Raw genomic sequence first — 13,909 nt, forward strand, 5'->3', positions numbered from 1 at the left:
GCTGTGATCAGCAGCAGCTGGATGCAATCATCGCATGCCAATGTGCATTGGCTCGTTTAGTTTACACTCGAAGTGGATTGGTCTCTCTAAGCGAGGTCCCAATTTGTCAGTCACCGACGTGACTCGGAGTGACCGACTGAAAGGGAACCTAGTGGGTACACCAGCAAACTGGAATGAATCATGTCCTGTTTGCAGGAATCTCATTTCATTAGCCATCAGATAATATTTACCCTTACTGTTTCTGCAGAAAACAAATGCATTTTGCCCAAAGATTTCATTATTTGATCTGTCAGCATAGTCAGAGGTACTTACAGCCTGCACTTGTCTCGCTGAGCGCAAGCGTGTGACCCTCGGCTAAAATCGCCTCTGCTAACCGCTGAACTCCTACAGTAAACACCGTGAAATCTCACATATAATGATAGCGCTACTACACTTCCTTTAGAGAAAAGAAAAGGATAAAGCCAGAAAGAAAACAGCAAAAAAAGAGCATCTAAGTGTCTGGGTAAATGACATCCTGCCCTTTCCTCTGTAACACTTTTGCTTGGGAGAAAAAAAGAAGAGCTATTTTCTCTTTCTGGCTCTCTTGAACTCTCCCTCGCTCAGACGGAAGGCCATTGATGGATTTTAGAAGAGGCATCGTTGAGCAGGCAGGAATGCAACACCTCGTATCTGAGACAGAGATGCCACATTCCTCATTAAGGGTTTCGAGCACATGTTAAAGTGCACACACACTTACAGAAACACACATGCACCACTCTTAAGCACAGATGAATGTACATACAAAACACTCTCAAGGCCCACTAACAAGCACAACAGTCCATGCCACAGCTACATAGATAAATGAGCGCACAAACAAAGACGTGCGCTACAGTGGACAGACCTGGGCAACGTTCCCAAATGCACCTTAACCCTCCTCCCCATTCTAATATATACTGTGTGTATGAATGGCAGCCATTTCAGAGTGGAGAGAGAGAGAGAGGGCAACACTAGAGGCTGAGAAAAGAGTCTTTGCTGGGTTTGTGTCTCTCAGAAAAAAACTCACATTAGCCTTACACCATTAACCTCCTGCAGAACACTAAATAGAGCCTATCAAAGAGACACTCTGCCACACTCGCACTAGTGCTGTGTTCGATACATCGATATGATGATGTATCGTCACAGAGATCTGATGATACGAGTATCGATACAGCTGGTCTTGTATCGATATTGTGGCACGTGCGCTGCAGTGGACCGTGCTTAATTTGAATACAAGAACACCGTTTAAAAAGGAGTAGAAAAGTGCACAGTTTCTAAAAAATAATGAATAGAGCATAATATATAGGCTACAACGAGGTTTAATCTGGCCGCAGAGGAAAACAACCGGGGTTGCCTGATATATAGCGACGTAAGAAACAAAGCTTCACATCTGCGCAATACAGAAATATCTGCTAAATGTCTTATTTGTTTTTGTCAATCTGGCAACCATTTGCATGCGCTCTCTCTCCACTGTGGATAAACGCGCTTGCTTTCTGAAAACACCAGTTAGCTTGCAGTTTAACGATCTCCTCTTCAATATTCTATTCTCAGAAAAGTGTAATTCATCAAGTGTTCATTTATGAGAGAGAGAAGTTAGCAACGGCCCTATGGTATGCAGTGTTTAATAAACAGCTGTTTTACTAAATTCTTCTGAGGTGAAATTCAGTGCAGTCCCGTATCGTGATATGTATAGTATCGTGGCCTTTGTATCGTGATACATATTGTATCGTGACTTTGCTGGTGATACACAGCCCTAACTCGCACACACAAATATGTGCTCAGACAAGCCAAAAACATGCAAATGCTGTATGATTTCAGATTATTCTATTAATAAATTTGTTTTCCCTAAATATGTATACTAGCTAATGAGTATATTCACATTAAATCGTGTATGAAGGACCTGTTAAAGGCCTTTACACGGACAGTGTTTTGTAGTAAAAAAAAGTGACCTAAAGTAATTCATTTTTAATCAGAGTTCACAATTGAAGATGACATATGCAACAGCGGCAACTACTAGAGAGTACCAATATTATAATTCAAGGTTCCCATTTGTTTGGGCAGTCTGTATGAATTACCACCGTTTTGCCGCGTTTCTCTATTTACAGTGAAGCTGTGGCTTTAATTGCTTTAGAAACGATGATGTTACCAGCTCCTTGTTGAGAAAGATAATGTAGTTCTTCAGCGATTAAGCTATTTTATTGATAAAATTGCGCAAAAAATAATGTCTGTGCGCGCGCAGAGTGATCTGACTAAATGTGTGTGCGTGAGGTACAGTGAAGACAGCGCATTAGTTTAGAACTCTTCTAATTTTTATTTTTACAGCGGCAACTACTAGAGAGTACCAATATTATAATTCAAGGTTCCCATTTGTTTGGGCAGTCTTACCAGTGGCCTTGAACAGAATTGAACATGTAATCTCCCATAAATCTTTGTGTTTTTGCAAGTGTACAGTATGTATTCTGTAATTGTAGAGTCAATTAAATGATGACGTCTCAAGGCATTTCACAAACTAGGACCTCTCAATCATTGGCGGATAAAGCAGACATCATCAGAATAAATCCCATCAGTCTTGTCGAGTGGCTTCAGCTCAGTCTCTGCATTTAGCAACCGAAGGCCCCTGGAAATGGGGCAGCTGATGGCAGGAAATTCCTATCTGAGAGTGACTGAGATTACCAACACTGAGCTTTCAGACCTTCACTCTATTCGGTGTACTAAGTCCATTTAGAGTGTGGGTCAGGAAGAGAGAGAGAATGAACAGGAATAAAGAGACAAATCCCTGGCAGATAATGTCTCTTTCAAAATATTCTTTCTGATTTGAGTATTCCAGAGCTCACGGCTCACTCATGCATGGGGACGACCTGGATTTACAACACTAAATCACTGCATTCGCACCTCTGTGTAAGCATGTGTGTGCAAGGTCATGTTCGCATTAAGGCCGCAGCATTGATTATTTTTTCTACATCACAAGGTATGGCACAAAACGTATCTGTCCTGCTGTTCTGTCCTTTAAGGATGAAGTGCTTTTGTGCCACCAAAAGCAATTGCAAAAACAATGAATGTGTCCTAAAACTGAAATTCAGGAATGAGTCCTAAAACAAAAATGAGTTCGTATTTTGAATGTCCACTTCCATGGTCCTGAAGTCAGTGTTTTTTTTCTTTTTTTCTTTTAAGTTTTTGATTAAATACCTGCAAAAATGTCTATGCCTAGCACAAGCTCAAGATATTTTCAGTGATGACATAAAATGCATCAATAAACTTGTGAATTTTTTTTTTTTTAAAGTTTTTATGTCTTACAAAAAGGTAGTTACTAACAAGTGGTTAAATGGGACTAAAGAGGTTGTTGGGGGCATTAAACGTTGTCACAGAAAACTCATCTAACCACTAGTACTCACTTGATTTTACAATCTCGTTGTGTTTGTACTCACGCACTTGCAAACTATATTAACTCAAACTTTTGCAATTTGTATATTTTGGCTTTTGGAAGCTTAGTGGTGGTTATGTTAAAGTCATGTGACCATGGTGAAATTTGTTTATAGCCTAACTTTAGCTTTTTACTCAAAAGTCATAAAATGTGTGTTCATGAAGATTATCTTGATGAACAAAACATGTAAGAATCATAATTCTTATTTTCTCCAATAATCCAAATTTTTGTCAAGAGAACCAGGGTGAAGCTAACTAACATGTCATTTGTAGATTTAAAACATTTTTGGAGTTGATGGGTGCTTAGTGGTGGTTACGTTAAAGTCATGCGACCATGGTGAAGTTTGTTTATAGATTTAGCTTTTTACTTCTGATTATATTTGGGATTCAAAAGTCATAAAAGTTGTGTTTATGCAGATTATCCTGATTAACAAAGTATGTGAGAATCATAAATTTATATAGCTTATTTTCCCCATTAATCCAAAATAGCGTTCCAAAATAATCCACTAGCTAAAAATTTACAAAAATCAAGGGATCAGGGTGATGCTAACTTCCGGGTTAGCTTATATGTCCATATGTCATCCCTGTACCGCTCTATTGTTCTGGCAGTTAGTCCCGCCCCAAACATGCCATTGGTTGATTTAGAGGTTGACATGTCGGGTCATTCAATCAAACAGTCATGTTTTGAAAGTGCCATAATGGAAGACGGCCTATGAATGGCTTACTTGCAATCGGAGAAATCATTGTAGAATTGAGGGGATAAAACATCAATATTCTCAAGCTTCTATATACAATGGCAAATCACATTCTTTATTATACATCTACGTAACATATGCAAAGATTCTGTCAGAGGTCAAATGTTTTCATGGACATGTGCTCGCTGGGCTGGGTTGAATATCAGGGAGATTTCTGTTGTGTGAAATCTGTAGGTTAGCAGTAAACAAGCAGGACAGGTGTGCCAGTGGATATGCTTCAAAAGCCTCTAAAACCCTGCAATTCTATCCACAGGAATGTGTGAGAGAGAGGGGGAGTGATTTGTGTTTTTTTTCCCTCTGCACCTCGCTTTATCCTTAATAACCTTTTGTGCCTCGTGCCAACCGTGGGAGCCTAAAAGCCAGGAAACGACAGGAAGTCGTTGGACATAGTATCCATTTCCTTTCATGCTTTCCATGCTTTGGGTTGAACCCTTTGAAAAGAGTGCATGGCATTGTTGTATAACAACCCACATTTGTTTTTCTTCTTTTCTTCTCTCTCAAACCCCCCCCCCCCCCCCAAAGGAGAGGAAAGCAGTCCTTGTGAATCATTGCAGCTATATCCTCCTTTCACTCCAATTAAACAAGCAGAGCAGAGCTCAAAGGCACAGAGGTGGCTCGTAGACTTCTAATTACCTGAGCTGATTTCTATCCCAGCAGCCAGTGCTCTTGATATTGTCAGTACAGCGAGCTAAAACTACTCTGGTAAGAGGACAAAGAGAGAGCTAATACAGATATCAGGTATTACACCAGAGATGTGAGATTTCCAGAAATGTGTGTGTGTGTGTAGTTTGTACACCAGAACAAGAGCTGTCTGCATTGTACTGAGCACAATTCTTTCTGCTTGTGCCTGCCAGCTAAAGAAATAATTCCCATACTCACATACCAGCACACTCAAGGTCCAAAGTGAACAGGGTTGTTTTAATATTGTTTATATACTATTATATATAGTATATTTAAATGAGCTTTTATTCTTATATTTTCAGCTAAAAAGTAAATAAAAAATCATTTAAATTGTATTTTGTTTTAATTTGATGTGTTTTGTAATTTTTATTCATTTATTTTATATTTTTATATTGCTTTAATTAATTTTATTTTACATTTAATAATTTTAGAACATCAACTTTTTTTTGTTGTGTTTATACTTTATATTCTATTTCAGGTTCATTTCACATTACTGAAAAAATGTTTAATAGTTTCAGTTAACAATAACAGCACTGACCATATAGCAAATGTAAGTAAAAATTGGTTTTGGTAAAGTTAAATGGAGTTACTAAATATCAGCTCTAATCTAGTCAACAAAATTACTGACAAAAATGTTTGTCGACAAAATTATTTAGTTCATGATAGCGTATGTGAGACAAAAAAAAGAATGAACTACAATGAATAATGATGGCATATTAACTGAATTTCAAAAGACAAAAATTTCATTAGGAAAATGCCTGATTAAACTTGGTTGGTTACTTTAGGAATTGCAATATATGCACGATCATTTGCTACACATTCAAAGACATTTTTATTTTTATCTGGCATAAGTGATGTGAGCCAATCAAATATAACTACAATAAATACGTAATATAATAAACATAATTCTACAAAAGTGCAGCATGTGATACCCCAAGTGGCTATTTTTTTTGTCATAATTAGGTTCTTATGACTTGTTCATGTACGAGAAGCATAAAGTTCTCCCAAAAATGAAAATGTTATTATCATTCACTCACCAAACCTCTATGACTTTCTCTCTTCTGCAAACACAAACGATATTTATAAAAATGTTGAGAATTGGAGCTATTGACTTCCACTGTTACATGGTGACATTACTCAAAATATCTTTTATGTTCCACAAAAGAAAGAAAGTCAAACAGGTTCGAAATGACATGAGGGTGAGTAAATGAAGACAGAATTTTCATTTTTGGGTGAACTATCCCTTTAAGCTGAAAATGCTGTTGTCATGAAGAATAGACTGATATTTGATCCCTGTCTCTCAACACATGCGCTTCCGCTCTAAAAAATGAGTAGTCACGTTCACTTGTGCAAATACACCCGCTCACATAAAGCCTTTTCCTTTATCACATCATTTGAAGTCCAACTCAGTGGGGTGCTTTCAAAAACCAGGCTGAAAGCAGCTTTCAAGGCAGATAGGTTAATTTCTCTTCACCGACAGGTAGAGCACAAAGAGAATCTCTCTTACATATATGGTTGAGCAAAAAAAAAAATAGTGCAGTCATTGAGAGAAAGCATTTCACGATGGCAAAGGAAAAGACGGAGACTAGCGAACCACCCACACTCCTCACACGAAGCAAAGGCCTCTGGGAAAGACCTTAAAGATACAGAGAAACTGAGATAATTTACATTGTGAAAAAATGATGAACGTGCAAGCTAATGCATGAACACTTATGCAGGAACACACACGTGTATGTACATACACACCATATTTATGCAAGATCACACCCACACACTCACTTATCACTTTAACTGACCTGTGCAGAAGGGATTGAGGTCAGTATGAGCAGGTTAACCAGACTCGGGCTCTTTTGCATGACCTGACTCAAAGACGGGAACAATCCGTTCACCTGCAGTGTGTTATTATCCCCAGCTACACTCGCTAAACAAATCTGTGCTCGCAACACCTGTGAATGCAGCTCTAGGACAAAACACTAATTCAACAGGGAACCTTGTTTCTCCACCAGGTATCTCCCTGGAAAAGTCTTCAGATGTTATGAGTTTTAAGGCAGCTACATATTCTTTATTGCTTGACTGTCTTTTACCAAAGTCCTTTATTTTTGTCTGTTTTCAGAAAATATTTAATACATTATCTCTTTCCATCCATCCATTCTAAAGTTTAACAGATAAATAAAAAAGCAGGTAAACAAATATATAGACAAAAAAATTAATTAATTAAAATAATATCTATCTATCTATCTATCTATCTATCTATATAAATTGAGAGGTAAATTAATAAATATACATTTAAGTAAATTAACTAATTAACTAATATAGATATTGATTTATTTACCTATATCCATCCATCCAGTCACATATAATACATAAATAGAGATAAGTAAGTAGATAAATAAACAGAGAGGTAAATAAATTAACATAGATATTATATTGATTTATTTACCTCTCCATCATCTATCTATAGAAATAAACAAACAAATAAATATTATATATCAAATATCAAGGTTATAATTATGTCTGTTTCTGAAGGAGTCTTTTTGCAGATTATTTTCTATAAATGGTTGTACTGGACTGGTGTGGAGGCTTTGTGTTGTGCACATTGAGTATATAGTACAATAAACTCTTTTCAAAAGATAAAGGAAAATCCTGTTTTCCATGACATGTTCCCTTCAATGAAACACAAAAGCAGCACAAAGACCTGTTTACTGTTGCCAAAAGAAAAGGAAAAAAAGAAACTCTCATCAAAGCCCACACAACCTCACACAAGCACACACAACTAAAAAACCAACCAATCAATATAGTCCAAGGTGCTTTTGCGACCAAGCAGACAAAAATGTCAGCTGAGAAATAAACAATCAAACTCCAAGACTGCAGATGTGCTCTTCACCGATCTACCAGCAAACCAACAAACAAGTTTATTCTGCCTCTTCCCACAGGTCCTATTTTTTGCAGGGCAGCTTTGTAGACGCGCCAGCACAGGGCTCTGCTGTTTCTGAGCATGTAATTACTGAGGTTTGGCCTGCTGTATATTTAACTGCTTTATCGTCAGGCGTGACGTTTTGGGCAAGAAAATGAAATACTAATAATAGAGGTCAGCGGTGATAACAATTAACTCCAGATTCAACGGAGCGTTCAAACCTTGTTTCTGAAAAAATATAAACAACGCAGGTAGCTATGGTGTTACTGCAACCTGTGATAAAGGTTATGAGTTAATTGCTTGATTGCTTTGAGCCATATCGCATGAAGTACTTTTAAGTGTTGCAAGGAAGCTATGAATTGTTGAAATAGCTATTATAGTATCATAGTCTGCAATCTCAAAGTACACACAAAATGGCTGCTGGTACTCGTGTATAAAGATTTAGTGGGGATCTCTTACTGGAGCTCTGCTTGAGATTCTAAGTCTCAGTAATGAAAGGATAACAGGATTTGGTATGCTGGTAGCCTGTCTGCCACCTTACCTTACCTTTAAAAAAAGGGGGAGGTCACACTAGGGTTGTGACGGTGAGGAAATTTTCCCACCGGTTAATCGACGTGTGACAACACCGGTAATACTGGTATCACTGTGGGGGAGGGGGTGTTCCCTCTTTTCCTCGCTTTCCTTCGCTTTTAAATAGCTTGTAAAAGCGGTGTGCACATTTTACTTTCACTTTCAAATAGCGGCAATTCGGAGTAAAGCAATTGTTCGTTTGAATTTTCCCTCTTTTCCTCGCTTTCCTTCGCTTTTAAATAGCTTAAAAGCGCCGTGCGCATTTTACTTTCACTTTCGAAAACAGATTCACTTCACCTATACTGTACCCCAGTTTCATACTGTATCCTCAATATTAATTTGCTACTTGCCCATGAGGATTAATACCTGTAGATTTTATTGTAATGCATTGTTTTCTGTTAATTCAATTGCTTCAGTTTTAAATTCAGACTGTGCATAATGCAGCCTCATTCAAAGCACATTTACTGAACTCTTTCAGTACAGTAACAATGTTTCTCAGGTCTATTAAATATAACTCCACCCCATATAATTGCTGTTAATAGTGTTCATCGTCTTTTTTATTACGTCTTAAATTGATTTTTCCGTACATTTCTGCCATATGTACATTAATTGACAGTCACCACTGATAAGCTACCACTAAATATTGTAGAAACTTAATTTGCTGTAAAGTTGCTTTGCAATGATTTGTATCGTGAAAAGCGCTGTACAAATAAACTTGACTTGACTTGACTTTTACTGAACTAAATGATTTTTATTACTATAAAAAAATCAAAACGACGGTGGGGGTTGGTGACGCGGTGGGCAAGTGACGTAACGTGTTGCGGCTTAACACCGGTATCACCGTCAGCACCGTCTTTCGCGGCAAGCCTAGGTCCCACTATACTTTTCCTACCATTGACTTCCATTCATACAAAACTTCATGCAAATGTCATCTATGTTCCAAAGTTAAAGTCTGGTGAACTCTGACCTGTGATTCACATCACATGAAGAAGTGACCAACAGAAGATTGAAATGTCACAGGGCGACCTCTTAAAGAACACAAAAAGAACACAAAAAAAAAGAACACAAACTTTAATGTCGCAGGTTTTGCACTGTTGCATGCAAATGAAGTAGACTGCATATTTTTTATATTTTGGATTTACTATTTTTTGGATTTGCTAAATTCATATGTTGATATTTTTGAACAGGAGCCAAAGAGAATGATATCATATCTTGTCCATTACAGTGTCTGAAGAAATTTTGTCCAGTGTAAATTTTTCTCTCGCATTTTTAAAACAGTCACTGAAATCTGAACTAAACTTTTCATTTATTAGAGGTAGTAGCTGAAATTGTTCATTTATTTCTTAAAAGGTAGTGACTGAAACATTTCATTTTCATTCTGAGGCTGTTTAGTGGCTTTTTTCACATTTTCATTCTGAGTTAGTAAGCGGAATCTTTAATTTTCCCTCTGAGCTCAAAACTCAAACAGCAGTGCAAGTCATCATGATTAAATGGATTATAGTCCCGGTTACTGTGAAATGCTTAGTAAAGCAGGGATAGCATCATCTTGTTCATTCATCACCCATGATAAGCCTGTGTAAATCTGCGCTAAAGGAAATTCAAGCGGCCAAACCAATCAACTTTGAGACAGTATTATTTTAATATTATTTCAATACTATTATAGTGTTTATCAATATTTTGAATTAGCTTTAATTTTTATGTTTTCAATTTTAATTTTAGTTTAAGTTTTACTCATTTTTATGTGGCTAATTTACATTAGGTTTTTAATATTTCTATTAAGCATTAATTTAATTAGTTTCAGTTTTTGTTTTAATTATTTTAGTATTTCAACTTAAACTTCTTTTATTTGAGTTAGTTGCCAAGGCAACATTTCTAATTAAAAAAATTCTAAAGTTTTAAAAATTTAGGTTGATCTTATATGTTATTTTATTACAGCTTTATTACAATTAACAACAAATATAATAGTTTTAGTTGTAGTTAACAATAGCAACAGTGCCTTGAGGCTTAATTTTAATCTTTTAATCGACTGAAAATAATTGTCTTTTTTTATTTTATTTATTTTTAGAAACTGCTTGAATAAATGGAACATCTCTATAAAAAAGATCTCCTCCATTGAACTTTCTTCATTTACAGACATGTACATGCTGTGCAGCTGTATGTTATCTGAAGAGACAGGCCCATCCCTGATTACTCCCAGTTATATTATATTATGTCTGAGTCTCTAAGTGTTTAGGTGGGTGAGCACCCTGTGCTTTTGACAAACTATGTACCGTCTACATTGCATACAAGATATGGTTGTACAAGATCAGTTGTGCTTTGCAGAGCTCTTCCTCTGGAGATCTGATATGCACTTGCAAGATGACAAAATATTTCAGAAACTTCTCTGAACCATCTCTGTTGATCACTAGGAATGAAGGTCTTCAGGACTTAAAACTAGAAGTGCTGCAAAAACACGCTTTCTTAATTAGAAATCTTATCTCTTTCTCATGGTAACACACGCAAACAGGCACTTTAATAATCCACACATCCGCCACTCCCGGAATGGTTAATATTCTACTAAAAAGTTAGACTGCCTCAATTTCCCTCTCTTTTTTCCTCTCTTCCCTTCTTTCTTTCTTTCTTTCTTTCTTTCCCTGGAGCAAATCCAAGTGTGGAACCGTTACTGAGAGAACTCAGTCTGCTGGAGGACAAACCCTTATTTGGTCTGAAAACTCTCATTGGCCACCGCTAGCAAAAATAACCTTCACATTTGTGTATGTAACTGCATGGGGAAAAAAGACCACACAAGTCAGTAAAACACTGTGAGAGAGGCTGGCCACCAACTTTCACAGACTAGCCAAAACCTTCAACTCAAATAAAACTTCAGGGCCAGTTTCTCAGACTGATTGCTTTCAGGTTCAGTGGGCTTTTTTTGATGCACATACTCACTCCATCCATATAAAGCTTGTGGATTTCCAAGAAATCTACCCATAGGAAAGATCATTCATAAATTAAATCTCTTTAAAACTAAACTGTTTCTCCAAGGCAGCAATGAGATTGAATGTAGAGCAAATGGTTCACAAATATTTTTTCAAAGAAATATCACAAACAGTAGTTTCAGAAGAGATGGTGCTCCTAAATATTTTTTCACAGTCACACGCAGTAGTTTTCAGTCGCATTGTAGAGCCCTGATAGTCTTCTTCAGTTAAAAGTTATTTGTTCTTAGCACTAAAACAAGTTCAGACAACAATGAAGATATTTTAGGAACTAGGTAATGTGACCTAACATGTTTCTGAAAAGTCCTGAACTTGAAGTTTGAATCATTTCAAGGTCTTCTACAGCTGCCCGGCCTCTGGATCTGCTGTTTGCACCTTTTTATTCCTATTCTCCTCTGTATGCCTGCAAAATCATGTTCTACTCTATGGGGGAGAGGAGCACGAGGAGGGGGAACCATAGCTGTATAAAATATTCAGTGTGGGTCCATTTAGCAAACCCCATATGCGTACACAGTGATCCATGAAGAGAGTGAGAAGCGACAGAGAGAGAGACATGGTGAGAAAACGAGAACATGGAGTAGATCTGAGAGCAGGCGAGTGTGCCTTCGTACACTTATTCACTGAGCCTTATGCTTCAGTAGATTTACATAAAAAACAGATGTTTGGGACTGATGGCACGCGAAGAATCTCAGAAGAGCATTAGGATGTACAGTAGCTAACCTATCTCTTACTGTTTGCATGCATCCTGTTGATGGATGTCTACTCTGATGGACCATTTGCACTGTACTGATGTAGGACAATATGACATGAAAATGACCCTTTCGAACAGAATATGCTCTGCAAACCATGCTTGACTAGGAAATGAATCGCTGAGTTGTGTGTCAGCTGAACAAATGATTAACAGAACTACTGTTAGTTACCATACTGTTCACTACTGGGCTCAGTAAGACTTTAAGATTTTTTTTAAATGTTCACCAAGGCCGCATTTCTTTGATCAAAAATACAGTAAAAACAGTAATACTGTGAAATATTATTACAATTTAAAATAACGGTTTTCCGTTTATTTCCAATATATTTTAAAATAGAATTTATTCCTGTAATGGCAAAGCTGAATTTTCAACAGCCTTAATATTAGCCTGAATATTTTTAGCTGCTTAATATATTTTTTTCCAGGATTCTTTGAGAAATAGAAGGTTAAAACCAGCATTTATTTGAAATATAAATATTTTGTAATATTATAAATGTCTTTACTGCCACTTCTGGTCAATTTAATGTGTCTTTGCTGTATAAAAGTTTCAATTTCTTAAAAAAAAAAAAAACGTTAATTTTGAACCTGAAATTTCAGCATTCAGGTTATTCATGAATTAATGCAAAATGTATTCTGGTACGTAATTATTTTAATAGCGCTGTACAATAGAACATGTTTTTAGTGTAGTAGTTGACCAATATGTGTGCCGAATCATTTAAAATAGCAATTATTTACATGTCGAATAAATCTGCCTTATGTCTGATTTGAGCCCATATTTGATAAATTCTGTCAACCTCAGCATCTTCAAATCGACTGCTAGAAGGACTGTAAGATGAAAAGATGAAAAGCTCTTTGAAACACTCACCAGTCTTAGGGTTGATGCTGAAGAAACCCTGGGGGTTCCCGCTAGTGATCTTGTAGGACAGCTTTTCACTGGACTTGGTGTCTGGGTCAAACGCTTCAATCTGGATGATGGAGACATCTTTAGGTGAGTTCTCCATGACGGACGGATAATAGACAGGTTCAGAGGTCTGTGGGGCATTATCATTGGCATCCTGGACTTCGATGTAGACCTCCACGAAGGAAGACAGCGGGACCACACCACGGTCAGTTGCGTAGACCGTCAGCCAGTAGTGAGGTACAGTCTCATGGTCCAGCAGTTCCTGTGTCTGGATCACACCTGAGAAAAACAAAAGGAAATCTTAAAGAAACTCTGTAAGACACATAAAAATGAAGAAACACATTAAAGTGAAGAATCTAATAATCAATTATGTATTCATTAAAATAAAATAAGGTAACACTTCATTGTACGGTGTCCTTGTTACACTTTACATGTACTTGCTATAGTAATAACAATAAATTATGCATAATTGCATTCATAATATTACTCAGTACTTAAATGTATAATTTAGGGATGTAACGGTATGAAAATTTCTTATCACGATTATACTGACCAAAATGATCATGGTTATCAATATTATCACGGTATTGTTAAAATGTGCTGGAAATGTTCAAAAAGTACTGACACAAACAATTTCACCAAGTTTTACATTTAAAATCAACAAACAACAAATAAAATGAGTTTTTGTTTGTAATCAATGCATGCTGATGAACTTTTATCATAGTTTATAGTTATATGAAAACGAAAGTGGTTAACATTCAACCCCTTCTTTTTCATCAGTATTATTTGTGATTTGAATTTTGTGAACAGGGAGTTTCTCTTTAGCTATGTTATAAGCAGGGCTTCGGATGCTTTCCCTTTCGAATTCGCGATCTTGGCGTCACGTTTTACAAGAAAAGATAATTGTCTGATTCATACATCTACACACCT

General features: G+C 36.7%; 1 protein-coding gene across 4 annotated transcripts in view; it reads right to left on the minus strand.

Moving 5' to 3' along the window:
* The window catches only part of LOC107746031 (protocadherin Fat 1-like), a 65,906-nt gene extending 52,653 nt beyond the window's left edge, over positions 1-13,253 (minus strand). For 3 of the 4 annotated variants that reach the window (XR_001640649.1, XM_016560085.1, XM_016560087.1), the window contains exon 1: positions 12,944-13,167. Coding sequence is in view for 3 of the 4 variants with exons in the window: in XM_016560085.1 (XP_016415571.1) it covers positions 12,944-13,079 (136 nt within the window). In the remaining variant the exon portion in view is untranslated. Of the gene's footprint in view, positions 1-12,943 lie in introns of all 4 variants that reach the window. The other variant, XM_016560086.1, reaches the window with a different exon arrangement.
* Between the last annotated feature and the right edge of the window lie 656 nt (positions 13,254-13,909).

The sequence above is a fragment of the Sinocyclocheilus rhinocerous genome, unplaced genomic scaffold, assembly GCF_001515625.1.
Source record: "Sinocyclocheilus rhinocerous isolate Xijiao unplaced genomic scaffold, SAMN03320098_v1.1 scaffold288, whole genome shotgun sequence".
Lineage (NCBI taxonomy): Eukaryota > Metazoa > Chordata > Actinopteri > Cypriniformes > Cyprinidae > Sinocyclocheilus > Sinocyclocheilus rhinocerous.